The sequence below is a fragment of the Sciurus vulgaris genome (genome assembly GCF_902686455.1).
Source record: "Sciurus vulgaris genome assembly, chromosome: 6".
Lineage (NCBI taxonomy): Eukaryota > Metazoa > Chordata > Mammalia > Rodentia > Sciuridae > Sciurus > Sciurus vulgaris.
The window spans coordinates 32,793,429-32,821,127 of NC_136466.1; the positions used below are offsets into that span (position 1 = coordinate 32,793,429).

Below are 27,699 nucleotides of genomic sequence, written 5' to 3' on the forward strand. Positions count from 1 at the left end.
CCCTCTGAGCATCTATATACCTGAAGAGCTTTTGCCCCACTCCCAGAGATCCTGATTTAATGGGGCAGTAAAGAAATTAGTATTTTAAAAGCTTCCCAAGTTTTTGTACTATGTTGTTGAAGTTTACATGAAGGAGAGATACTCATCATTTTTATCAACCAAAATATTTAGAATAGTCTTTGTTTTCTAAAAGTTAGCCATATTATGAAATAATTTCTAGCCAGGCACCATGGCACAGCCTGTAATTACAGTTACTAAGGAGGCTCAGAGGCCGTAGGATCACAAATTTGAGGCCAGCCTGGGAAGTTTAGCCAGACCCAAGGCCCTGGGTTCAATCTCCAGTACTACAACAAAATAATAATTTCTGTCTACAAATAAGAATGTTATAGGTGAGTCAGGCGCCATGCAGTCTACAATTCCAGTGAATGAGGAGGCAGGAGGATCTCAAGTTTTGAGGCCTGCCTGTGCGACTTAGTGCGTCTCAAAATTAAAAGGGTTGGGGATATAACACAGTGGTAGAGGGCCCATGGGTTCAATCCCCAGTACTACAAAAAAAGAAAAGTTATAAGTGAATCTTATAGTGAATTGCAATTAGCATATTTATTAAATATTCGTTGTTAAGTTAAAGGAAGAAAGAACCAGACTCAGTTCCTGAGCTACAAAATTGCTACAGTATACAATTAGAGCTTTAAGACTATTCTTTCCATAATAGATTAGGCCAGGTCTGGTGACCAGAATAGAGTGTGATTCTTGCTAATACTGCTCTCAAACTTCAAGAAGCATATTTACCAAATTTTTTCTAAGTGTTTTTGTAGTTTGGAAAACCATAAATTCAGTTTTATAAAGTTATGAATTGTTAGATAAGCAACATGACTTTTTTTTGGGGGGGGGGTACACTTTACCACTGAGCTACATCCCCAGCCCTTCTTAATTTTTTTAAATTTTGAGATGGTCTTACTATGTTGCTGAGGATTTCTAAATTGCTGAGGCTGGCCTCGAACTTGTGATACTCCTGACTCAGCCAGCCAAGTTGTTACTGCAATTACAGGCTTGCACCACCATGCCTGGCTACAGGGATTTCTTTTTAGAAATATAGTTTCTCTTTAGCATTTCACTGCATGTAACCCTGCACTTAGGTTGTCCTCCATAGCTATGGAGAAGATTACAATTGCTATTGCAGGAAGTAAAAAAAATCATGTTAAGAATACTGTTAGGGCAGTCTGGGGCAGCTGGATGAGAGCAGGGCATCAAACAGCCTGCATGCACCAAAGAGCAACCAATCAGATGCCAACAGATGAACCCTAATGGCATCTCGCACCTACCTTTCTCTCAGCAAGATCCCCAGCCAATCCCAGGACACAGGTCCCAGCAGGGTCTCCAGCCAACCACAGGAAGACACATCCACCCCTGAGCCTACCCCAGAATACAAAAATACTGCCCTGTTGGATCTGCAACGCGACTTCCCCGGCCCTTTACCTTGGTGGACCAGTGAATCTCACCTGAGAGTTGATCCCAATAAAGGTTTGTTTAGATGCTTTTGGTCTAATCCCTTTTTTGGCCAGCATCCGATCTTACATTTTGGTGCCAAAACCCGGGAGAGGGTCCTCGGACCTCCCCCATTAGTGTTGAGGTCCACCCACTCCTTCAAATGAACCATGACAATTCCTGCACTGCTTCCTTTTTCTTCACCCAGGCCTACAGAAGTGGAGTAAGTTCCTTGCATTTCCCTTGACCTTTCGGTTGCACCTTCCATCACACAGATCTGCCCATAAGTCATGCGCACATGCCAGAGTCCCACCCATTTCATTTAGGCCCCAGTAGATTGTGGAAATGTCCCAGTCTCCGGTTGGCCTCCCACTGTCCATTTTGGGTCCCTAAAGGCTAAGGAGACAACCTAGCCTCTGGCCCTCCCGTTTCCATTTCACAGGTGAGCATGTTGGGATGCCTCTTTCTGTTCCTGTTTGCCCTTCAGGTAATACTGAAAGGTCATGGGGAACTCCAAGTCTTTTTTTGTTGTTTTTTGTTTTTTGTGGTGCTGGGGCTTGAACCCAGGGCCATGTGTTTGCAAGGCAGACACTCTACCAACTGAGCTATATCCCCAGCCCTCCAAGTCTTTCTTAGACCACAAAAACTCCTTTGGGCTGTCTATATTTTAATTTTGCCAAATTCGGACTCACCCAAGACTCACACCATAAGCGACTGGCTTCAGTATGTCTTGGACAATGACTCAAAATGGCCACCAGAGGGAACTTTTGACTTTCAGATCCTCACTGATTTGGACAATTACTGTCGCAGGACACAGAAATGGTCAGAAGTGCCTTACATTCAGGCTTTTTGGGATTTATGCTCTCGTCCTTCCCTTTATTCTACCTGCTCCACTGCCCAAATTTTCCTCACCAGAGATGGTCCCAAGCCTCTCCCCCATTGTTCCGCATCTTCTTCCTCGTTTCCAGGCCCCCCCCCCTTCCCCTCCTTACTCAGGCCAAACTTCCTCCTCCTCTTCTCCCCTTGCTCCTCCTCCACCACCCGTGCCACTCCCAGGTCCACCCACTTCCACTTCTCCCCCTTCTTCTCCCCCAGAAGGTCCCTACTCCTCTCTTCTCTTATCTCTCTTCTCCCACAGCTTCACCCCCTCCTTCTCCACCGACAGTCCTACCTCTTCCCCATCTCTCTCCTGTTAGCACTCACACTCAATCTCATCAAGACCTCCCACTGCCCAACCCAGACCTCCTTTGCCCTCTCCGGGAAGTGACTGGTACAGAGGGCATTGTGCGAGTCTATGTCCCATTCTTACTCCAGGATCTTTTCCCAGATCGAAAAGTGCTTAGGATCTTTCTCTGCTGACTCTTCTACTTACATTAAGGAATTTAGATATCTTTCTCAGGTTTATGATCTCACCTGGCATGATGTTTATGTTGTTCTTTCTTCCACTCTCACCCCAGATGAATGGGCTTGCATCCAGCAGGCAGCACAAGATCATGCTGATCAAGTCCGCCTAACGACATAACCCTACCTACCCACGGGGTAGCGGCAGTCCCAACAACCAAACCAAATTAGGACTACTGGGAAGGCCAGCAGGATTGCTGCCATTGCATTTGCATGGTTCAATACTTCACAGTAGGCATACAGACAGTCTCCAGTAAAGTGGTAAACTTTGATAAACTGAGGGAAATTACTCAGGATCTGGATGAGAATCCAGCCTTATTTCTTAACTGCCTTATAGAGGTCCTTACCAAGTATACTAAACTGGACCCCTGAATCTCCCTTTGGGGCTGAAGTGCTAGCAGCCCACTTCATTTCTCAGTTGGCCCCTGATATTAGAAAAAAGCTCAAACAAGCTGAGGAGGGCCCTCAGAACCCTATCCAAGATCTGGTTAAAATGGGCTTCAAAGTATATAATGCCCAAAAGGAATCAGCTGAACTGGCCAGGCAGGCTCGTTTACAGAAAAAGATAACACTCCAATCCCAAGACTTGGTAGCTGCCCTGTGGCCTATGGCTCCAGCGAGAGCTTCAAAGGGGGACCAGCAATTCTCTCTTCCAGGGGCTTGCTTCAAGTGTGGACGCAGAGGTCACTGAGCTAATTGGTGTCCAAACCCACAACCCCCCACCAGGCCGTGTCCTACATGCAAACACTGTTAGAGCAACTGCCCTATGACCGGCCCCTCCCCAGCGCCTCCACATGGGGGTGTGCTGGCCAGGCAGTCCCTTCTCCTGAGCTGTTGGGATTCGCAGAAGACTGAAGGAGCCTGGACTCAAGGGGGCTACCTATTTTGTCTTGCCTTCCCACTCTGGGCCTTTATTTCCTTCCCAGATTTCGGTTATGGGAATTGATGGGAAACCTTCCTTCCCAAACAGAACAGCTAAACTAGCCTGTGCCTTGGAGGGACATCCTTTTACACACTCTTTACTGGTCATTCTCTCCTGGCAAGTTCCCCTCCTATGTAGAGATGTTCTTCAACTCCTAGGAGCCACCCTACAACTTCTGCCCAGGGACACTACTACTACTCACCTTCTATCTCTGGAGCTTACACTCTCTAACACCTTCACACCACCTATCCTACCGCTGCCCCCAGACCTGATCGATCCCCACGTCTGGGACACCTTCAAGCCAGTCATAGCCTCCCCTCCCACCACAAGCCAGTCCTCATCCAACTGAAACCTCAAACTAAATTTCCTTTACGTCCTCAGTTTCCTATTTCCCACACCCACAGGGAAGGACTTAAACCTGTCATAGACCAACTGCTTACTCAGGGACTCCTCATCCCTACTGATTCTCCCTGTAACACCCCCATATTGCCAGTACACAAACCCTCAGGGGCCTACCACTTAGTCTAGGACCTCTATCTAATCAATGAGGCAGCTGTTCCCATTCACCCAGTGGTTCCTAGCCCTTACACTCTTCTTTCCTACATTCCTCCATCTACCACTCATTTCACAGTCCTGGATCTCAAAGATGCATTCTTTATAGTTCCTCTTCACCCTGACTCATTACCTCTTTGCCTTCACATGGGAGGATCCTATATCCCTTAGGTCTCAACAGCTAACATGAACAGTTTTACCCCAAGGATTCTGGGACAGCCCCCACCTCTTTGGGCAAGCCCTAGGGATCAGGATTTGGCTATTTATGATGTAGGAGACAGCACTCTCCTACAGTATGTGGATGACCTTCTATGTAGCCCATCCCTCAAAGCCTCTCAAACTCACACTGCTCAGCTCCTTAACTTTCTGGGGTCTCAGGGCTATCGGGTCTCTCCAGCCAAGATCCAGCTCACCACCTCTTCAGTCACATATTTAAGGCATACTCCTCGCTCCTACCTCTACAAGCCTCATATCAGACAGAATTCAGGCCCTCCGAGACCTCCAGCCACCTGAAACGGCAGATTACATTCCTTCCTCGGTCTGGCTGGCTTCTTCAGGCATTGGGTCCCTAACTTTCCATTCCTTGCCAAACCCCTGTACCAGGCAGCAAATGAGACCCCTCATGGGCCCCTTATCTCCCCCAATATGGTAGCTAACTCTTTTAACAAACTCAGGGATGCTCTTATATCCTCCCCTACTCTCTCTCTCCCTAACCCTAACTGTCCTTTCCACCTCTTCACGGACAAAAGACAGGGTGTTGCCACGGGCCTCCTCATTCAACTAACTGGACCTTCCTACAGACTGGTGGCATATCTCTCCAAGCAGCTTGATTCCATGATTTGTGGGTGGCTACCATGCCTTTGGGCACTGGTACTAAGGAACTAACTAAGGAAGCCCTAAAACTCACCTTGCTCTGGCCAATAACTTCTCCACCCATCGACTCCAGGACCTCGTAAGCCATAAATCCCTTCCTCTCTTGAGCCTATTGTGGATTCAAGTATTCCATCTCCCCTTTATAGAAAACCCTGCCATCACTCTCCGCTCTTCCTCTTCTCAACCCTGCTACACTTCTTCCACTGTCCATGCCTCCCTCAACCACTAGTTATTCCTGTCCACAGGTAATGGAGACCCTATGCTCACCCTGTGAGGACCTTTCTGATTACCCCCTCAGCTGACTTAACCATTTTTGTAGATGGCAGTTCAGTGCTAGGTCCCTATGGACGCCATAGAGCCACTTACGTGGTAGTCACCCGCTTCAGTTTTGGAAGCCAGCTGCCTCCCAAAAAGCCGAATTCTTTGCCCTCACTAGAGCCCTCATTCTAACCAAAGGCAAACAGGTTAACATTTACACAGACTCCAAAAACGCCTTCTTGATTGCTCACTCACATTTGGCTATTTGGAAGGAGTATGGGTTTCTAACCACAAAGGGGTCACCAGTGGTCAATGCCTCCCTGATTTCCAAGCTCTCAGAGGCATTTCAGCTGCCATCCCAAGTTGCCATCATACACTGCTGAGGACATCAAAATTCCTCAGACCCTGTAGCCATGGGTAGCAACAAGTCAGACTCTAGCATGGGGATTGGCAACAAAGTCCTCAACAGCTCCCATCCTATTCTTATCCACTGCAATCAAACCTGAATATTCTCCACAGGAGCAGGAAGACCTAATAACCCAGGGCGGCCATTTTGGGAATGACAACTGGATCCTCTTAGGGGACCAGATTGCTCTTCCTAAGCACCAAGCTTACAGCTTACTGATGGACATTCATAACTCTCTTCATATTGGCCCCAGGCCTCTTCTGCAGTTTCTCCAACCCCTCTTTTATCTTCCAGGTATGAGAACTATTCTCCAGCAGATCCACTCCGCTTGCCCTGTGTGCTCACACAGTATTCCCACAAAGGGGCATCAAACCCAAACTCCCAACACACCAGATGAGAGGCCATCGACCAGGTGAAGACTGGCAGATCAACTTCACCCACGTGCCTAAATACAAAAGGCTCCATTACTTACTTTGGTTGATACTTTTTCAGGCTGGATAGAAGCCTTCCCCACCTCCAGGGAAACTGCAGACACCGTTGCCTCCACCCTCATCAAGCAGATCATTCTCAGATTTGGACTTCCCGCATCCATCCAGTCAGACAGCAGTCCTGCCTTCACCTCTCAGGGTGTTCCACTAGTCTCCAAAGGTGTCAACATCACCTGGAGGCTCCACATCCCCTACTGACCCCAATCCTGCGGTAAGGTTGAAAGGGCTAACGGCATCCTCGAGGATCATCTCACTAACTTAACCATTGAACTCAAACTCTCCTGGCCCAATCTCCTTCCGTTGGCCCTTACCCGGATTCAGCCAGCCCCTAGAACCTCTTCATACCTTAGCCCTTTTGAGCTGCCCTATGGGTGACCTTTCCTAATCAACCAAAACTTCCCAGTCACCCCTCCCCACCTAACATCTTACTTACCCTGTCTCACACTCTTGCACAAGCTGTTAAGGGAGCACGCAGACTGCTATCTCCCTGTGTCATCCACAGCCTCATCTCCAGCTGTACCACCAACTGAATCAACCATCGTTCCTCTGCAACCGGGTGATGCGGTTTTGCTCCAGGAATTACATCCTCAGTCACTGCAACCTCGCTAGACTGGACTGACCTCATATGGTTATACTTACCACCCCAACCGCGGCCAAACTTCTAGGCCACTCTTCCTAGCACCATGTCTCCTGCCTTAAAAAACCACCTGTCCCAGATACCCCGTCCTGGACCTCCTCTATGCTGGGACCCACCAAACTCAAAATCTCTCATCAATCCTCTACTACTCCTACTACTCATTAATCTCTCTCAGGCCTCTATCCCAACCTATAGGTGGCATTTCTACATCCAGGAGACATGGCAGAAAGATGGGAACTCCCACTCTCAGATCATAGCAGAAAAGGACTGTTCCTCCACAGGATGTGACCAGGAGATCACCTTCAACCTTGTAGATTTTAACTCTATACATATCTCTCCTTACAACCCCACTGCTATGGCTTGCTTTCTATTTGACCAGACCAAAACATACTGCAAAAACTGGCCCACCACCTATGGGGGGTGCCCCTACCACCAGTGTAAAAGGCACCTCGTTGGCCCTGTGAAGGACCCAGAGGGAAAATTACTAATTGGCCCAAATGGTGAATGGAACTTTATAACCATCAATATCAAAGACCCCTGGGCCCCCATATGGGCTTCAGGGGCCGACGGCAAGCTCTACACATGGTATGGAGCCAGACTTCCCATAGCTTCGCTTAGAATCTGGAGAGCCTATATTCAGGTGGTTCCTCAGGTTCACATAACCATCCAAGAGCAAGAAAAGGAGATCCAAAGACAAGTCAACAAGGCCGCTCATCCCAATGTCGACCCCTTCTCATGGCTTACCCTGATATATCAAGGCCTTCAGCTTCTCAATTTGTCCAGGGTAAACCACATCACAGACTGCTTTCTCTGTGCAGGTTTGGATCGGGCCCCCCTAACAGCCATCCCTATCAATTCCCCCCTTAACACTTCATCAGCACCTCACAGGGACCCCTCACCTTTGGAGGGGGTTCCCCTTTTTCATGACTCTTCAGAAAACTTTACCCACTGTTACACTTTCTCTACCTCAGTACCTTGCAACCAAACTGTTCAGGTTTCCTCCTCGATATTTGCTCCTCCAGGATTCTTTTTCTGGTGCAATGGCACCCTGACAAAGAAATTAGATTCCAATATGCCCTCTGCTTTCTGTGTGCCCTCTACTTTAGTTCCTCAGCTGACACTATACAGTGAAGCTGAATTAACCTGGCTTGCTCAGAATCCCATCCCTAGAGTGAAACGGGCCATATTCCTACCAGTGGTGGTGGGACTCTCCCTAGCCTCCTCATTCGAAGCCTTCAGGTTGGGGGCAGGAGGACCTGGTTATGCAGTCACTGCCACCCAGAAGCTTGAACAGCAACTCCAAGAGGCAGTAGAGGTCTCTGCTGCATCCCTGGCATCCTTACAAAGACAAATAACTTCTGTTGCCCAAGTTTCCTTACAGAACCATCGAGTACTAGATCTCCTGATGGCAGACAAAGGAGGAACATGCCTCTTCTTAAGAGAAGAATGTTGTTACTACATCAATGAAACTGGGCTGGTAGAGAAAAACGCCGAGGCTCTCAGACGTCTGAGTGAAAGGCTGAAGCAACAAGCAAATGGCTCCTGGCCAGAATGGCTAGATTCCACTCTTGTCACCTGGCTGACCCCTATCCTTACTCCCATATTAGTAATAGGACTCCTGCTAATGATTGCTCCTTGTCTTCTCAGGTTTGTCCGGAAACGCATGAGTGAGGTCGCTAAAGTAACGTACAACCAAATGCTCTTGCACCATTACAGCCGCCTCCCTACCGAACCCACATCCGAGCCTTCTCCCCACGACGCCCCCTAATAAGCAGGAAGTAGCCAGATGGACTCCAGCGCCCTATATCACCAAAAAGGCCAGGATGTCAGGGCGGTATGAGGCGACTGGATAGTGACAGGGCATCAAGCAGCCCGCATGCACCAAAGAGCAACCAATCAGATAAACCCTAATGGCATCTCGCACAGTCTGTCACTCAGCAGGATCCCCAGCTAATCCCAGAAGAACACAGGTCCCAGCTGGGCCTCCGGCCAACCACAGGGAGACACATCCACCCCTTGAGCCTACCCCACCCCAGTACAAAAACACCACCCCATAGGAGCTGCAGCTGGACTTCCCCAGCCCTTTACCTTGGTGGACCAGTGAATCTCGCCTGAGTGTTGATCCCAATAAAGGTTTGTTTAGCTGCTTTTGGTCTGATCCCTTTTTTGGCCAGCATCCAATCTTACAAATACTGACGTTGAGAATCACATTGTGAATATACAGCAAAACTTATCAAGAGTTAGGCCTGGGGGCTAGGGTTGTGGCCCAGTGGTAGAGCAATTGCCTAGCAGGTGTGAGACACTCACACGTCCTAAACACCACATAAAAATTATTAGTAAAATAAAGGTATTGTATTGATCTACAACTAGAAAAGAGTATTTTTAAAAAAGAGTTGGGCTGGGGATATAGCTCAGTTGGTAGAGTGCTTGCCTCAAAAGCACAAGGCCCTGGGTTCAGTCCTCAGCACTGAAAAAAAAAAAAAAAAAAAAAAAGGCCTAACTTATTTACCAAGGCTAAAAACAAGTAATAGGTTTGAAGAAAGGAGAACAGGAAAGTGGGAACTTTTCCCACTTTAATCCTTTTTGATTCCATGGACCAGAAAGGGCATGGGTAAGCGTGGGGCAATGTTAAGGACCTCATTCCACCCTCTTTCCCTAGTAAGCTGAAGAATTCCTCAAATGCATAGGCAAGTTAGGTATTCAGAATTCTGACCAACAAAATGTTGAAGGCTGAAATTGGAGACTATAGAGGAAGGGAATTGATTAGAGAAAATGAGTGGGGGCACTTTGAGAGTCTCTACACCAGCCTTGCTAGTATATAAAAACCTGGAATGAGTTATCTCAGGCTAGATACATATCTTCAAATGAAAAACAACCCATTAAGGAAAACTAAATTCCATATCTGAGGGATTTTTAAACAAGAGTTGGACAACTACATCGTTCTTTCTAGCATTGCCCCAAATTTCCAACCCCAGACACCACACTAAAATGCAAAAAGAGACCACTTGATGACTCTAAGGAAGCATTTCAGGAGCTTTTACTTTGGACCCCAGCACTCAATTTTGCATTTATTAGAAGGTAGCCGGATCCTTTTGAGTCGTCCTTTCTGCCACAAGACCAGAATTTATAAACCACTAAACCAACCAGAGGCAAAGTCCAGAGTATATTTTGGTTCCATTTTAAAGACAAGTTAAAACAAGTGACCCATTTGGTAACGATGAACCTGAACCTGGGACAAACAAGAAAAACAACTAATAAAAGAGGTGTCTCCCACCCTTAGCCCCGTAAGTTAAACGACCCTCCATAGACCTGTCTGAAAAATCAGATCCAGGCGACGTTCTCACGTGACCGGTTCTAATACGTCATAGGGACACGTGGTTCTAGATACTTCGCCCCCTCCCCCTCAGGGGTGGATTGTTGACAACGCCGCCAGCAGTCACGTGATCTTACGTCATCCCACCACCTTTCCCTGAAATCTCTGGCCCCGGATGCGTCCCTCTCCCCATCCCGCCGGATCTAAACTAGTGGCGGGGGAGGGGGAAGACAGAGTAGTGTTTCGCTTGCGGTGTCTCTTAGTCCACATTCTCTAGTCTGAGCGCGAAGGACACAACCTCTTGGTTAGTTCAAGAGGCCAAAATGGAAACGGTCCTAGTCCAGAGGCTCCCGGAACGGGCGCCCACACGCCCCGCCCCCTTCTCCCCCACTCCTTGCTCTGTGGTACCGGCGGAGGGCGGAGGGATCTGGAGGCGGCGGAGGGAGACGTCATTGCAGGGTTGTTTGTGCAGTCTCGGCAGCAGCGGTGACCCACAGTGATTCGGCCGCTGCGCCGGGGGGTGGGGGGGCTGCGCGGGACTCTTTTCTTTCAGACTGACCGCGGGGCAGCTGGGGAGCATGTCGACCCCGGCCCGGAGGAGGCTCATGCGGGATTTCAAGCGGTAAGGGCCTTCTTCGCCGAGATGACGGCTCCTCCCCATAGCTGCGGGTCTGCAGGGCGGGGATCCCGGACATTTTCCCCTTATGACCCTAAGGGGACCGCCTGTGGGCCCAGGGGGACCGACAGAAGCCCGATCCTAGTCTCGGGTCCCACTCGCTCATCCTTGTTGCTCACTCTGGCAGGGTAAAGATATCGCTACTACTACTACTCATCCCTCTAAAAAAAGTAAAAAGGTGGCGATAGGCTTGCTTAGGGTGCCCTGCTGCCCACTTAGGTCAGGTGCCCGTCGTCTCTCCCAAGCGCTCAAACCTTATCTCCCACCCCTGCACTCTGTAGCGCCGCCTCCCTGCCCCTGAAAGTGAGCTCTTGCAGGCGCTTGGGCCTCGCCGGCTGTAGTCAGCTTTGTTCCAAGGCCTCTATGGTCTACTCCTATTTGGAGCAGGATTGGGGCGGCCCCCCCTCCCCCCGCGCTTCTTTGGGTCTTCAGTGAGGGTGGGGTATACCGTGAGAGCGCCGGAGGTGGTTAACCCAACCCCCGAAACCTGACTCTGTCCCCGCCCGCCTGAAAGGACCTTGAGAGCTGGCTTGGAGACCTGGGCCGAGGCTGCCAGTGCTTTCTGGAACTCGGTTCTGGCTGGTGAATAAAGCCCTATCTATAGCCTCCAGTCTGGAAAAATGCCTTCCTTCAGGCTGGCACTAACCTGAAACTCCCTGGGTCTCCTTTCGTAGAGTAAGGTTTTGTGGGGGTTGTAAGGAGGAAGTAAGTTTTTTTTCAGTTTGCCTTCTATTTAATATTTTACAGGTACCGAAACAAAATGGTTCAGATATTTAGCGTTAAGTCGTCACCCCTCCCCCGGAGGCATCTGCCCTGATTGAGGCAAATATAAAACTTACATTTGCCGCTCAGGAAATAACCTCTCAACTTTGCCATTATTGTGTGAGGCTTTTGGAAGCTATTGTTTAGGGCCTTGGCTAACAGGCATTTAATTCATTCGTAGCTTCTTTGAGCCACTTAAGTTAGGCATCAAGCAGTAGTTTCCTCTAGAGGCTTCTGTTCATCATAGCCTAATTTACCCGAGGTTGACCAAATAGTACCATTTTTGCGTAGACTAATTGCAAAATATTTCGCCACGTGAAAATGGCTATATATATTTACATATATTTATATAATATACAGATTTTTTATTGAGGTCTTTAATGATGAAATCAATAGGTTTGAGGAACTCCCATTACTGAAATTCAGATAAAACTTCCAGTTTATGTCAGCGTTCCCTTGTTCATTATTGCAATTCTTCGCTTAATTCAGAGTTGAACACTTGGCACTTCTGGTAGTTTTCCAAGGGTGTTCAGGTTACATGAATTTGACTGTGATGACTGTTGGAAGGTTTGTATTGAGTCTCCTGGTCTGAGAAGTTAATTTGGTATTAATACAGAGCCTTTAAAAGAGAGACTTCTGGAATACCTGAAACTTCTTATTACTTTTAAAAGCCATTGTTGTGGAATCAAAGGAGATAAAGTAAAATTCCTGCCTAAGACAGTTTCCTAATTAAATTGAATGTGTTTTCAGTCATACCCGAAGGGTTCTGCATGCCCTTTTATGGGTGGGGGGTGGGGGGGTTTGCACAGCAGCTGTATTTTAGGACACTTAGTCTTTGCATAGTGCTGGTTCTGTAAAACTATTTTTTGCTTTTGAGCTTTTAAGCATTTTTTTGGTTCAAGAGGACAATCATACTGTACACATCAATCTTAAAGAGAAATAATCTTGATCATTTAAAGAAGCATGGTCCTTAAGCACTTTGATTTTACAGATAATTTGAAGAATTATTTAATAAATATATATATATATGGTTGATATAATAAGTCTTATGGTTTGTTCCTGCTCAGCACAATAATATGAATGGATTTAGTTTGTGTCTCAAAATAAATGACGTAGAGTTAGTAGGTGTTCTACTTGGCCTCCTTGGTGACCTTAGTGTTCAACTTTGTAAATTACCACTCTGGATTTCTAGATTGCAAGAGGACCCACCTGTGGGTGTCAGTGGTGCACCATCTGAAAACAACATCATGCAGTGGAATGCAGTTATATTTGGGTGAGTTGAAGATTTACCAAATAATAGGTGTGTGTGATGAATCTTTAAGAAAGTGAATATGTAACAACTATCTAGGAAAAGAGATTGAAGTAGAATCAGGGATCTTAAAAGCTGAAACTTCAACATAAATTAGAAAGTCTACATTTTATTTATTCATTTTGAGATACTGGGATTGAGTCCAGGACCTAGCATATGCTGGCACTTGCTCTTACCAGCAAGCTACACCCCTGGCCCAAAGAACACATTTTAATAAGTGTTCAGGCAGGTATATACATTTTATATTTATTCTTTGGTGTTTATTTTATTTTGGTTCGTTAATAAGTCGGGGTCTAATATGTTACTCAAGCTGGCTTAGAACTCCTGGGCCTAAGTCATCCTCCTGTCTCAGCCTCCCAAGTAGCTGGACAACAGATGCACACCATTGCACCCAGCTACATATGGTGCACACTTTAGGTGATTGACTGAAAATACTCATTGAAACAAAGTAGAATGAAATAATAAAGGAGAAGAAAAAGATTATTTGTACGAAATGTTTATGATGGTTCTGTTGGTGGAGCTTTAAAGAGACACAGAACCAAAAAAGAACTTCCATTGTGGCAAGAATTTAACAGAAAATTTTACAGCCCAGTGGAAATAACTGAATGAAGCCATTTGATACGAAGTGAGCTACACGCCCTTCCCCATTACATATTACATATTGCACGTCTGCCTTTTTTTTTTTTTTTTTTTAATCTTTATCTTTTGGTGTTAGGGACTTAATCGAATGCTGAGCTACCTCCTGAACCCTCCGACCCTTTTTATTTTTTCATTTTGAGATGGGATCTTGACAAATCTGAGGCTGGCCTCGAACTTGTGTACCACCTCGCTGGTACACATATACTTTACTTTTTTTTTCTTTCTTTCTTTCTTTCTTCTTTTTTGTTTTGATTAAACCCTGGGGCACTTTACTACTGAGCTGTATCCCCAACCCTTTTTACTTTTAATTTTCAGACAGGGTCTCTCTAAGTTGCCCAGGTGGCCTTGAACTTGTGATCCTCCTGCCTCAGCCTCCTGAGTCTCTAGGATTATAAGTGTCTGCCACCATGCCTAGCCACATATGCTTTTTGATTTAAATTTTTTTATGCCTTTTTGTCTCTAGACTTGATCTGTTTTTATTCAACTTTTAAAACTAGGTTTTGAACTAATATTCATAAACAATTCTGCACAGGATCAGCTATAAGAATGTACATTTAAAAACTAGTGGGAGGGCTGGGGAGATACCTCAGCTGGTAGAGTGCTTGCCTCGCAAGCACAAGGCCCTGAGTTCGATCCCCAGAACCGCAAAAAAAAAAAAAAAAAAAAACTAGTGGGAAAATAAAATTTATCCTTCTAGAATAAAATGATTGTTACTTTCAGACTGTTTACCCTGCTTCTTGTCAAAATTTGAAAGTATCTTGGAAGTGATAAAAACTTCATGCTGCTCTTTAAGAAAGATTAAATGTTGATATGGAGGCAAGGAAGAGATCTGAGCATAGGACAGGTAGGGTGGTACATGCCGGTGTCCCAGGGACTCTGGAGGCTGAGGCAAGAGGATCTCAAGTTTGAGACCAGCCTTGGCAACTTAAAGGGCTAAGGATGTAGCTCAGTACATCTGATTGAATTCCCAGTACCCCCCAAAAAAAAAGAAGAAGAAGAAGAAAAAAAGTGCTCCAGTTGTGAGCATCTGAACTTAATCTGGCTTTTTGGTGATGCCAGCTATGCTTATCTGGACAAGAGCTAATGCTGTGTTGGGAAGCTAGATACTTTGGTTTGATACTTTGGTCATAATTGCCTTGAAGATTATTAATTTCCATCTTACTGCTGTAAAATGAAAAGATTACTCTTTCTGATAAAAATACACGTTTTTGGGGGCATTGTGGTACATGCCTGTAATCCCAGCTACTCAGAAGGTTAAAGAAAGAGTATTGCAAGTTTGAGATGAGCTTGGGATACTTACAGAGACCCTTTCTCCGAATATAAAAGGAACTGTGTACAGTGGTGCACACCTATAATCCCAGGCATTCAGTAGGCCAAAACAGGAGGATCTCAGGTTCAAGGCCAGCCTCGGCAACTTAGCAGGACCCTGTCTCAAAATAAAAAGGACTGGGAGTATATCTCAGTAAGTTATTCTTTATGCATCCATCAATAAAAATCCAAGGCTAAGGTGATTTTAAACTACAGTATCTTTAAAATGCCACAAAAATTCAAAATGAGCCCCTCTCTCTGTAGTTTTATTCTTGCCATTCTGTGAAGATCAGGGAAAAACAAAATAAAAAACACCTTTTAATCAGAAATCTTCTTATTTTCAGACCAGAAGGGACACCCTTTGAAGATGGTAAGTCATTTTGTTTTCTATACTATTTTAAAAGAGTACTTTTCTAGTAAGAAATTGTAACACCAATGTATCTACTTCGAGTCTTATTCTTTGTTAATAAACCAAGTTAAAACTGAATAAAGCTACTGCGAAATTAAAGTTTACAAGAGACTTTGTTCATCTATCAGCTTGTACACCTCCACTGCTAATTCCTTCTGCTACTTTGTTATCTGCCTGTAGAAACCGAAAGCTTAAGGGGCATGGACTATGTTGAGAATAGTTTATTTTTAGGAGGTCCCTGAGGGAAATCATGCTTTTTTTTTTTTTTTTTTTTTTTTAAAGTTTGCTGTCTATATTAATAGCTGGTTGAGATGAAATTTTGCATAATCATACATACCTGACAGTAAGCTTCATATAGCAATTGACACCCATAAGGATTCTGTATAATCTTTAGCATCTCAAATTGGATATTTTCACCATGAGCCAGAAAAATGGAAACTAGTCCTAATATGTGTATATCATTGAGTTTACCAAAGTGGTTTTAACCAGGCACATGGATTTTCCTTAATTACAGCATGATAATTTTAAATATATTTATTAATTCATAATAAATCCATCGAGGATATTTGTACAGGAATACTAACCACAGAACTATTTGTAAGGAGATAACCTCAGTGCCTGTTAAGAAATGGTTAAGCGAATGATGAAGTATCTGGATCTGGAATAAGGTAGATCTGGACATACATCTGAGTAGACAAAAAAAATCCGCAGAATATGTTGTGTGATATCCCATTTTTACTACATACATGTGTATTAAAGGATTATGTACCACACTATTGTCTCCAATTATTTCTAGGTGAGGTAAAGAATTGAAGGAGATACTTAAGGACTGGTTCTCAAGTGTGGCCCATAAACTCCTAGGGGGTCTCTTGAGTCACTTTCAGGGTACTCATGATCAAAACTGTCTTTTTATATAAGGCTTTTTGACATTTGCATTGATGGTACAAAAGCATTTGTTGCTAAAACTACAACTAAGCATTTAGCGTCTTAGGACAAATCAAGACAGTGGCACTAAACTGTACTAATAGTCACTGTATTCTTTGCATTTTAAAGAGGGCAGTTTTATTTTTAAATGTCGTAGATGGGCACAGTGGCACATGCCTGTAATCCCAGTGACTTGGGAAGCTGAGGCAGGAGGATTTCAAGTTTGGAGCCAGCCTGGGCAGTTTAGCGGACCATGTCTCAAAATTCCAAAAATTAAAAAAAAAAAAAAATAAGACTGGGATGTCACTCAGCGATAGAGTGCAACTGTGTTCAGTTCCCAGTATTACAAATAAAATGATGAAACTCCAAAATTATAGTATTATTAAATTCTGACCAGTATATTCTTTGTGGGCCAGGCATGGCAGTGGACACATGTAATCCCCAAGCAATTTGGGAAACTGAAGAGGAGCACAAGTTGAGACCAGTCTCAGTAACTTAGTGAGACCTTGTGTCAAAAAAAAGGACTGGGGATGTGGCTGAGTGGTTAAGTGCTCCTGGGTTCAATCCCTGGTACTTAAAAAAAGAAAAAAGAAAAAAGTAAATTCTGTGTGATGAAGTAATAAATATGAATAAAACACTTCTGTATATGCCAGACTATCATGGTTGTCTGGAAGAAAAGCACTTCTGCACTGAGTTGCAAATTGAGCCACTGTTTTATTCTTTATTTTCAAGGAACATTTTTTACTTGAATGACTGACAGGGCTGGGATATAGCTCAGTGGTAGAACACTTGTCTAGCAGGCATGAGAACCCCACTTTCATCATCACCAGAAAATAAGTGATAGACTTTGGTTATTCAGGTTTGACTATATGGTATATATCTCAAAAGTGATGTAAAGTAGGCTATTAGGTTAGGAAAGCAATTGAAGATATGGTTACAGTAAAATGATGGCTTCCAAATGTTTAAAGACTTTTATGATGAGAATAGTAGGTGATTGTTACCAAAAGTGAATTTTTTTTTGGGAGAATATATAATTTTGATGATTCCGTATAACTTGAGTGAATCAATATTTTCCAGATGACCAATGTGTAATATTATAGAATTGTGAATGGGTAAAAGATTTATGCATCTGAGTCTGTGTTGTACCTCAGTGGTAGAATATGTGCTTGGCATGCACCAAGACCCCAAATTTATTGCCAGTACCAGCAAAAAAACTAAAATTTATGCAGAGTACAACAGATTTTAATGTAACAGTACAAAAGTTTGCTGATTAGGCCTTCGATTTGTATATTGCAACAAATCTTTTTTAGAATTAACATTTCTTTTATGCAATATCAGAAAAGAATACAGTTATCTGAAAAAGCTATGAAAGTACTGCTTTTTTCAGTCACATATTTGTGTGAGGAAGGATTTTCTTCATGTACTGTACTTCAACCAAAACAACATATTGTAACAGATTGAGTACAGAAGCAGATAAGGGAGTCCAGCTGTCTTCTGTGAAACCAGTCATTAAAGAGAATTGTAAAAATAATAAAATAGTGCTATGCTTTTCACTTTTTGTTAAGTGCATTACTTGGGTTAAACTGTAGTGGTAATACAGTTTAATGAATTAATGGATATTTTAAGATTTTCTGAGTTACAGTTTCTAATACAACAAGTATCAACAGGTATAAACAGTGGTTTGGTGGAAGCAACCTATACTGATTGATGAGAGCTAATTACTTAAATTTCAAAAGGTTTTCATGGTGGTTATTAAAGAGAATTATTTTAAGTGACATTTACAAGCAAAGATTTTAGAAATCAGAAAGTGATAATACTCAAACCTCATCTTTCTTAATGTTTTATTGGTACATTATAATTATATCTATAATTATAGCTAGGGCCCATTGTGACATATTTGTGTATGCACATAACATAATTTAGTCAATTTCATTCCCCCATGACTTTCCCCTTCCTGCCTTCCTCCTTTCTCCTGGTCCCCTTTTTACCTTTTTTCTCTATAGCTTCCACATATGTCAAACCTCATCACTTTCTAATTATTTTTCTCTGGTGAGATAACCACAAAATGGTAACTTTTGCATACATCTTCTCCCTGCTCATGTCCACTTCTTGGCAGTGGTGGAACTAAGAGTATTAAGTGGTTCTGAGATCATAAAGCAAAAGATAGCTATTTTATATTTATGACTGCCTGAAATTTTAACTTGTACGATTATCTTTTTTTGTAATAAAATGTTATCTTTTACATGTAGCTCACTAGAACATGTACTTATTAGCATATGTGAAACACCTCTTTACATTAATATATACACAAATATAAAGTAATTACCTTTGGTTTGCCATATGTTTGGCCTCCCTGATTCAAAATTTCCAAACAAAACAATGTAAAGAGGTAGAGATTAGGGACTGGGGAGATAGCTCAGTCGGCAGAGTGCTTGCCTTGTAAGCACAAGGTCCTGGGTTCAATCCCCAGCACCCAAAAAAAAAAAAAAAAAAAAAGAGGTAGAGATTATATTCCAAATACATGACCAGTGGAGGATGCAATATATTTTATTAAATATCAACTTCTAACCTTGGTCAGTTGGAACCAGGAACTTAGAATTTAAGATCAGAAAAGGGTGTTCTTTCAATTGCATTGGTGGAGTAAGGAAAGAATCTTGTAGAAACAATTGAAATGATTTAGTTTTGTTTACTTTGTTAGTAAGTTGCAGCTTACTGAGTCATTTAAGAGGGCTTCTCCAATCTTTAGGTAGATTTCTCAAAATAAAAGAACTCTAGACAAGTAAGCACAAAAGAAGTCTAGAAAGGCCCAACACAAAACCATTAATAGTAGGTGTGCTTTAGAATTAGAACTAGGGTTGAATGTCTTTTATATACTCTGTGTTGGACTGTGTTATAAATGAATATATTTTTAAAATGCCGTCTCTGTGCACTATTAAGTGCTGATTTAGACTGACAAATATCAAACAGTAGGCATTACACAAAAGTTTATGGTTCTTTGGCATATTTAAATGAAGGATCGGTATGGGGACAGAACTTTTCATATTAGCACCCATACTTAATGTGGGTCTTTTGCCATGTGGTAGTCAGCCCCTCTTAGCACTCTTTTGACCTCCCCCTTCTAAGTTATGATAAACTATTTGTAGTTCTTCAGTACATTTTAAGTCTTGGTAGCTGAGAACCAGTTGTCTTTAAAAAACATGAGAACATGAGTCTCCCATAGCATATGAAAGTACTATTCCCCAACTGCTTGCCAGTGTTGCATCGTTACAGTCTACATAGAGGTATGTAATATTTTTTGTATGCTGTACCAGAGTCTCAATACAAACTGTGTAGTGTGCAAGCACCAGTATGGGGTTGAGAACTGATAAACTTAAAAAAGTTGTGTTTCCCTTTAATTATTTTGGTTGTTTTCTATCTAGGTACTTTAAACTAGTAATAGAATTTTCTGAAGATATCCAAATAAACCACCAACTGTTAGGTTTTTATCCAAAATGTTTTCATCCAAATGGTAAGTAGCATTTATTACACTTTGCAAATGATGGGCGTAGGGGCTTTTTTCCCTATTTTTAGATCTTGTCCCTTACTTCTCACAATTAGGCCACCGTAGATGTTTCTTTATGTCCATCTAGCCACATTGTTGTAGGTGGACGCTTACTAGATTTCCAATTTAAGGTAAATTTTTTTTGTTTTGTTTTCTTTTTTGTGTGTGGTCATTACTAAGGGTAAACCAGGGGCACTCTACCACTGAGCTACATCTCAACCCTTTTATTTTGAGACAGGGTCTTGCTAAGTTGCCCCAGGCAGGCTTCAGGCCTTGGCAGTACTCATGCCTCAGCCTCCTGGATGGCTGGGATTTACAGGCATGCACCACTGTACCTGGAAAGTTGTTTTAATAACTGTGGTGGGGGACTTGTACTGGGGATTTAACCCAGGGGTACTTTAACACTGAGCCACATCCCCAGGCCTTTTTATTTTTGAGACAGGGTCTCATTAAGTAATTTAAGACTTCACTGACTTGTTGAGACTGACCTCAAACTTGCAATCTTCCTGCCTCAGACTTTCAAGTTGTTGGGATTACAGGCATGCTCCACTGCACCTGGCTTGTTTTAAATACTTTTGAATAAAAAGTAATAGGTATTTGTAGAACTGAGAAAAATACCAAACTTTTTCATCTAAAATCTAGCTTTGAGCTGGGCCTAGTGGCTAATTCCTGTAATCCCAGAGACTTGTAATCTCTCATCAGGAGGATTACAAATTCAAGACCAGCCTCAGCAACTTAGTGAAGACCCTTCTCAAAATAAGATAAAAGATAGGACTGGGTATGTAGTTTAGTAGTGAAGTGCGCCTGGATTAAATCCCCAGTGCCACCCCCAAAAAAAAAATTTACAAATTTGGTGCTGGGATGTAGCTCAACTATAGAGTGCATGCCTAGCATTCAAAAAGCCCTGGATTTAGTCCTAGCACCACCAAAAAAAAAAAAAAAAAAAAAGTTAATGGGGGGGAATACAATTTTGCTTTTACAAAATTGGGACTATGTTATGTGTCACCTTTACCTACGTACGTATGTGCATATATACATGTGCATACACACACGCATCGAGTATATTCCCTTGTTAAATATTCTGCACTCTGTGTACCCACATGTACACACTTTTGTATTGAACCCAAGGCCTCACACATACTAGGTACAAAGTACTGTATGACAGCCCTACATCGCTGGCCCTGCATCATTTTTAATGGCTGTAAAATGTTATATAGATTTACCAAAATCTACTTAGCCAGTGTCTAACTGTTGGTGGTTTTCAATTGGTTTTTGGGGGGTTTTGGTAGGTTTTTTGTTGTTGCTATTGTTTTTTGTTTTGTTTTGTTTTGTTTTTCCCTTGTGGCACTGGGGATCAATGTTTGTGGTTTAAACCGAACATTGAACTTTCTTGAAATGTTCTGAAATTCTTTTCAGATATCAGTTATTGCTTCTTTAGAAAAAGTTTTTCAAAATGAGATTTCTGGGTTAAAAGCTATTTGTATCATTACTTACTTTAAATGAGTGACTGGATAACTTTTGTAAATAAATTTGGTCTTCCTCGACTTCATAAAGTTACATTTATTAGGTTTAGATTCCCAGATTAGGAGTTTTGGGGTTGGTGAACACCTTGAGGTGCTAGAGTTATGTCTTGCTCCAGGCACATGCTCCACCCCTCCCATGTGTTGCCCCATGCATATCTCCCACTTGACTGCTCCTTAGTTATATCCTCTATAACAAACTGGCAAATACAAATAAAGTGATTCACTCAGTACTCAGTACTGTGAGCTGTTGGAGCAAATTATCCAACATGGGTATGGGAATCATAGGAATCCCCAGTTTTTGTCTTGTGGTTCAGAAGCATGGGAGGTATGGATTTACAATTGGCATCTAAAGCAGGGCCTTTTCTGGCACTGAGCCCTTTAACTTGTGGGATCTGGCACTAACTCCAGGTAAATGGTGTCGGAATGGATTAAATTGTCCATACCCAGTTGGTGTCAAGTAATTGTTGGTATGGGGGAAAACTGACATCTGGTGTCAGAGCTGTTGTGCACATAGATAAATTATGTTTCTCACCAAAGCATCATTTTATCCACAGCAGTGGTTTCAGCTACCACCCAACCATGCCTGCTGAAACTGTGTCTGTAGATCTGATTTTTCTTAGGAACTTTCTGTTAATAATACAGTAGCCCATACCTGTAATCCAAGATACTTAGGAGGCAGAGGCAAGAGGATCACAAGTTTGAGACCAACTTTACAACTTGGCAAGATTCAGTCTTAAAACAAAAGACTGGGGATGTTGTTCAGTGTTTGAGAGTTCCTGGGTTCAATTGCTGTTACCACAAAAGAAAAAATAATTACCATAGATTCTTGGATTATAAATTACTCATGAAAGACTACTTCTCCAGAATCTTGAATCTCTTCTTCCTCCTAATTTTGCTTATTTAAATGTGGTCTTCCCTGTTAGGTGACTTATTTCCAGAAGAACATTTTTGGAGTTCTCGACTGTCTCTAAGACTATATAATAGAGCTCCTTATTCAGAGGAGAGATGTGTTTGTCTATGTCTGGAATCAGGATGACTTACCATTTGAGCATCACTAATCTAAAATCCAAAATGCTCCAAAATGTGGAATTTTTTGAGCACCAACATGATGTCACAAGTGGAAAATTCCACACCATGAAACTTTTTGTTTCACATATAAAATTATTCAAAACATTATAACTTGTCCCAGTGGTGCTTGCCTATAATTCCAGAGATTTGAGAAGCTGAGGCAAGAAGATTGCAAGTTCAGGCCTGCCTCAGCAACCTTAGGGAGACCCTCCACAACTTAATGAGACCCTGTCTCAAGATTAAAAATTAAGCCGGGCTCAGTGGCACATAACTGTAATCCCAGCAGCTTGGGAGACTGAGGCAAGAGAATTATGAGTTCAAAGCCAGCCTCAGCAATTTAGCAAGGCCCTAAGCAGTTAACTCAGTGAGACCCTGTATCAAAATAAAATACATGTGTCTCAGTGGTTAAGGACCTTGGGTTCAATTCCTGGTATCAAAAAAAAAAAAAAAAAAGGTAAGAAATTAAAAGGACTGGGGATGTAGCTCAGTGGTAAAGCACCTGTGGGTTCAATCCCTAGTACAAAGAAAGAAAGAAACTGGGTCTCATCCCAATATATTTCATAATCTATATACATATATATTACAAAATCTGAGACACTTTAGGCCTCAAGCATACTCAATTTGTACAGCGTTCAGCATTTTGAAGCTGTGAAGTTGAAGTTGCTTTTTCCTTCCAGTTCCCTTTCTTTTTTGCCAAGGCACATTTAATTTTTATTTTCTGTTTTGGGAAAATTCTTCAGTCTCTTATCATTTATTCTACTGTGTTTTTATCTGGCTTAAATTGGACTTGAATCAACCCAAACAAAGACCTTTAAATCAATCTGGAAAAGACTAGAATTTTTAGGGGGCATATGTAAATGGAGGATTATAAGCTTAATCAGGTTTTTGGTAAAACATTGTATTTGGTGTTCTTATCCCTACATATTCATAGGATGTTTTTCCTTTTTTAAATTATTTAACCTTCTGGTTTACTTTTTAAAAAACACTTATTGAATATAATTTACAAAGTTGGGTGTGTAGCTTGGTGGTAGAGCACTTAGTGTGCACAAGACCCTAAATTCAATCCGTAGCACCCCACCCTACATCAAAAAGGGAAGAAATATAATTTACATACCATTCTATTCACTGGTTTGAACTGCACGTACAGTATGGTGGATTTTAGTATAATCACAGAGTTGTGCACCCATTGCCATGGTCAATTTTATTTTCTTTTTTCTAGATCTGAGACTGTGGACATTGCATAAGCATTTTATCCATTCATCACTTGATGAATGCGTGGGTTCTTACTGACTTTAGGATTACTTCTCAACAATAGTTACTGGTTCAAAACTTCAAAATCATCTTGTACTTTTTTTTGTTTTGAAGTTGCTGAGTTTGATGATTCTGTGGGATAGATAGCAAGCAGTTGACGATGTTTCTTTGAAGCTGAAGGAGGGAGACTGGGAGCACTGAGCACCTGGATAGTGACAGGCTGAGCAGTGGTTAGGATCACCCAGTTATATTAAAATAATGGGTAGGAAGGAAGACAGTCTAGTCTAGTGCTCTGAAAAATGGCAGTATTTAAGTGTGATCTGTCAAAAAAGCCTACTTCTACTGATTACTGATTCTTTGTAGAATGTTCTCACTTGCTCTGTGATTCTTTCCACAGTTTGGCAGTATCTGTAAAATTTAAGCCCATTTACCCTTTGTTAACATAGAATTTCTACTTCTACAAATTTATCCTCCAGTCTCCCAAGTGGGTAAAAATTTATGCTGAGGACACAGCTCATTTTGTAGCGTACTTACCTAGCATGCGTAAGGCCCAGGGTTTGATTCCCCAGCACCACCCAAAAAAAAAAAAAAAAAAAAAAATTACGTTCATCACTTGTATTTTCACATAATTGATTCAAGAGGAAAGAAAGACCTCTGAAATGTTTTAAGACACGTAATACAGGTTAATCACTTGCGTTTTTTAAAATCATTACAAGGATGTACTTACTATAAAAACAAATCATAAAAACAAGGAAGGGTAAAGAAAATGTGATCATTTGGAATTTAATTTACAGTTACCTACCATTTGTATTTTTGACATATAATCTTACAAATGTTTTTGTGACTGCACATACTTCAAGTGAAAGAAATGTATAATTTTCTTATCAAAATATGGAATTACTGTATATAATTTAAAACTTACTCTTTTAAGGTAATATGCTATGTCTTCCTACATAAGTAAGCATAGAGTGTGTGTGTGTGTGTATATATAATATATGCTTTTTAAAAGTATATATATATACTTTTTTTTTTTTTTTTTTTTTTTAATTAACTGGGCCAGTATCTATTTGTGGTAAAGATTTCTCTTAACCAGATATGCAAAGTTAACATATAACTAATTTTAGTGTTGCCTTTGCAGTGTATGCTGATGGCAGCATATGTTTAGATATCCTTCAGAATCGATGGAGTCCAACATATGATGTATCTTCTATCTTAACATCAATTCAGGTAAGAGTGTGTTAGGAGGTATAATTTTTTAGTATTCTGTGGGATACAGTCAGCTGCTTTAGGACAAGAGAACAAGTGAACAAAGTAACTTCCTAGCACCTGGTAACCAATGACAGAGCTTAGATAAAAGCCCATGATTTTCATCTGACTGTTCTGCTCTTTGTTTTTGTTTTAGCAGTACTGGAATTGACCTCAGGGGTGCTGTGTCATTGAGCTATATATCTGACCCTTTTTATTTATTTTGAGATGGGATCTGGCCAAGTTATCCAGGTTGGCCTTGAACTTGTGATCCTCCTGCCTCAGCCTCCTAAATAGCTGGGATTACAGGTGTGCTCCTCTGCACATGGTCTACTTTTTTTGTTAGTTAACCACATGAAATACAATTTACAATCCATTTCTTTGTTTTTTAGTTGTCAGTGGGTCTTTATTTTATTTATATGTGGTGTTGAGGATTGAACCCAGTGCCCTCATGTCCTAGGCAAGCACTCTACCACTGAGCTACAAGCCCAACACAATTCATTTCTTGATCATGTGTTTTTACATGTTCTCAAAGTCAAACTTACTCATACCCATGTAGCATAGCCAGAGATTATGAAGAAAATCTTTGAGAGAAATGAAGGTAATTACTTAGAAAACCCTAATGCCCTTAAGAACAAGTCCAAAGAAGCATTGAGTATATTGTACAAGAAATTCTAATAAAAATTAGAAACAAACCACTGCGGTGGCACATACCTGTAATTCCAGTTATGCTTAGAAGCCTGAGGCAGGAGGATTCCAAGTTTGAGAACAACCTCAGCAACTTAATCCTAAGCAATTTAGCAAGACCTTGTTTCAAAATAAAAAATAATAATTAGTTAAAAAGGGCTGGGGATGTAGCTCAGTGGTAAAGCACCTCTGGATTCAATCCCCAGTAACAAAAATTAAAAATAAAAAAAACAAGCATAACCATTTGCCAGAGCAATCTGGCAGACTATTCAGAGTTGATCTTGAACAGTTTCACAGTTATGTGTATTTGAGAGGAGCAAAAATAACATTTTCGTTTGTGACCTTTATAAAGCTTTTTCTGTCACATTAACTTAATTCTGGTCATCTTATAATCTTCCTATTTGTGTTCCCTTGCTGCTAAATGTATGTTTTGTTTACCAAAAGAATAAAGATTCACCACGTTAGCTGGATATGGTGGCCCATGCCTGTAATCTCAGTGACTCAGGAGGCTGGGGCAGAAGGACTGCACATTCAAAACCAGTCTTAGCAACTTAGCAAGACCATTTAAAAATAAAATTTAAAAAAAAAGGACTGGGGATGTGACTCAGTGGTAAAGTGCCCCTGGGTTCAATCCCCAGTATCCCCCGCAAAAAAAGAAGACTCTCCCCACCTCCAAACTTAATGTAAGAGATATTTGCAAAGTAACCACAAAAATGAAGTTTAGGTCTAGAAGTAATTACCTAATGTGTGAGGCCCTGATTTAATCCCCAGCACTGCTAAAATAAGAGGTTGGGATCCTCCTGCCTCAGCCTCCGGAGTCAGTGGGATTATAGGCGAGCACCACTGTGCCCCACAAGTTCAACTTTTGAAAATACTGTTTACTAAGGTATTTATAGGTATCATATTTTAATCAAATTAAGCTGTTTATTTCTTGACTAATGAAAGTCTTAGCATTCTAAAGAATATTGTTCTTTTCTGATTTTCTTGAAATTGATGGTCTGAAGGCAATTGAGAATTGTGTTTTAGAAGCTTAAGTTCTCTAATAGCAGGAAACCTCTTGTCAATCCATCTCTGAAAGTATTTAGACCCAAATACTAACCTCTGAAATAATTTTCATTTTATATAATTTTTCCATCTCCCATATTTGAGCCCTGTTAGTTGAGAGAATGACAATGCAAATCCTTTTTTTTTTCTTCTTCTTCTTTTTCTTTGTAGTCTCTGCTGGATGAACCAAATCCAAATAGTCCAGCTAATAGCCAGGCAGCACAGCTTTATCAGGAAAACAAACGAGAATATGAAAAAAGAGTTTCGGCCATTGTTGAACAAAGCTGGAATGATTCATAATAGACAACTGGTCTGTTAATCTTTTTCATCATTGTTGTGTATAATTTACCTCCCAGTAGAAAGGCTAACAAATTTTAAGTGCCACAGGTTTTAAGGATTCTGCAGAAAAAAAAGAAAAAAGTCCTTCAGTTTAGAACCTACAAAAGCTTGTGTATCTTGATTAATGTACTTTTTATTGCATGGTGTGAACTAAGTTATTGCTGCATAAATTTGTAATATATCCTGTTTGTATTTTTTTCCAAGTGTATAATGTTGGTGTGGAGTTTTCATGACAGAATATACACATTTTGTAAATCTGTACTTTTTTCAAATATTGAATGCCTTATTTTTGAATTCTTTAGATTTTTAAATTGGAGAAAAGCACTTAAAAGTTTTTTATATATGAATATTACATGTAAAGCTGTTAAAATACATAACTTCAGTGCAAGAGACTTTGTCACTTATTTCCTTATCTGTGTAGGAGGGGTTAATAAGTCTCTAGCTCTCCATCAATTGATAGTTTCATTTCCAATTTCAAAAGAACATATTTCTATTTTATCAAGAAACTCTTCAAATTTGATTCTAAATACCAATTATAATCTCCAACTTTATTTCGAATGTACCTATATTAGTTCCAATTGAGTAATTTTAGACATAACTGGTTTGATTGTGTCCAATTCTGTATTAGGCCACTTGTCA

The 27,699-nt window shown here is 41.6% G+C and overlaps 1 protein-coding gene and 1 long non-coding RNA gene across 2 annotated transcripts; both read left to right on the top strand.

The window, feature by feature from the left end:
• Positions 1-10,774: 10,774 nt before the first annotated feature.
• LOC306663740 (ubiquitin-conjugating enzyme E2 B-like) lies at positions 10,775-27,448 on the top strand. The gene is made up of 5 exons (XM_079144309.1): positions 10,775-10,957; positions 12,966-13,046; positions 15,374-15,399; positions 24,884-24,972; positions 26,893-27,448. Exons 1-5 carry the CDS (start codon positions 10,914-10,916, stop codon positions 27,019-27,021), a joined length of 369 nt encoding a protein of 122 aa, XP_079000435.1. The 5' UTR covers positions 10,775-10,913; the 3' UTR covers positions 27,022-27,448.
• LOC306664567 lies at positions 15,706-19,168 on the top strand. Its single transcript, XR_013764747.1, has 2 exons — positions 15,706-18,751; positions 18,862-19,168. It is a non-coding gene; the product is annotated as an uncharacterized lncRNA (long non-coding RNA).
• Positions 27,449-27,699: the final 251 nt, after the last annotated feature.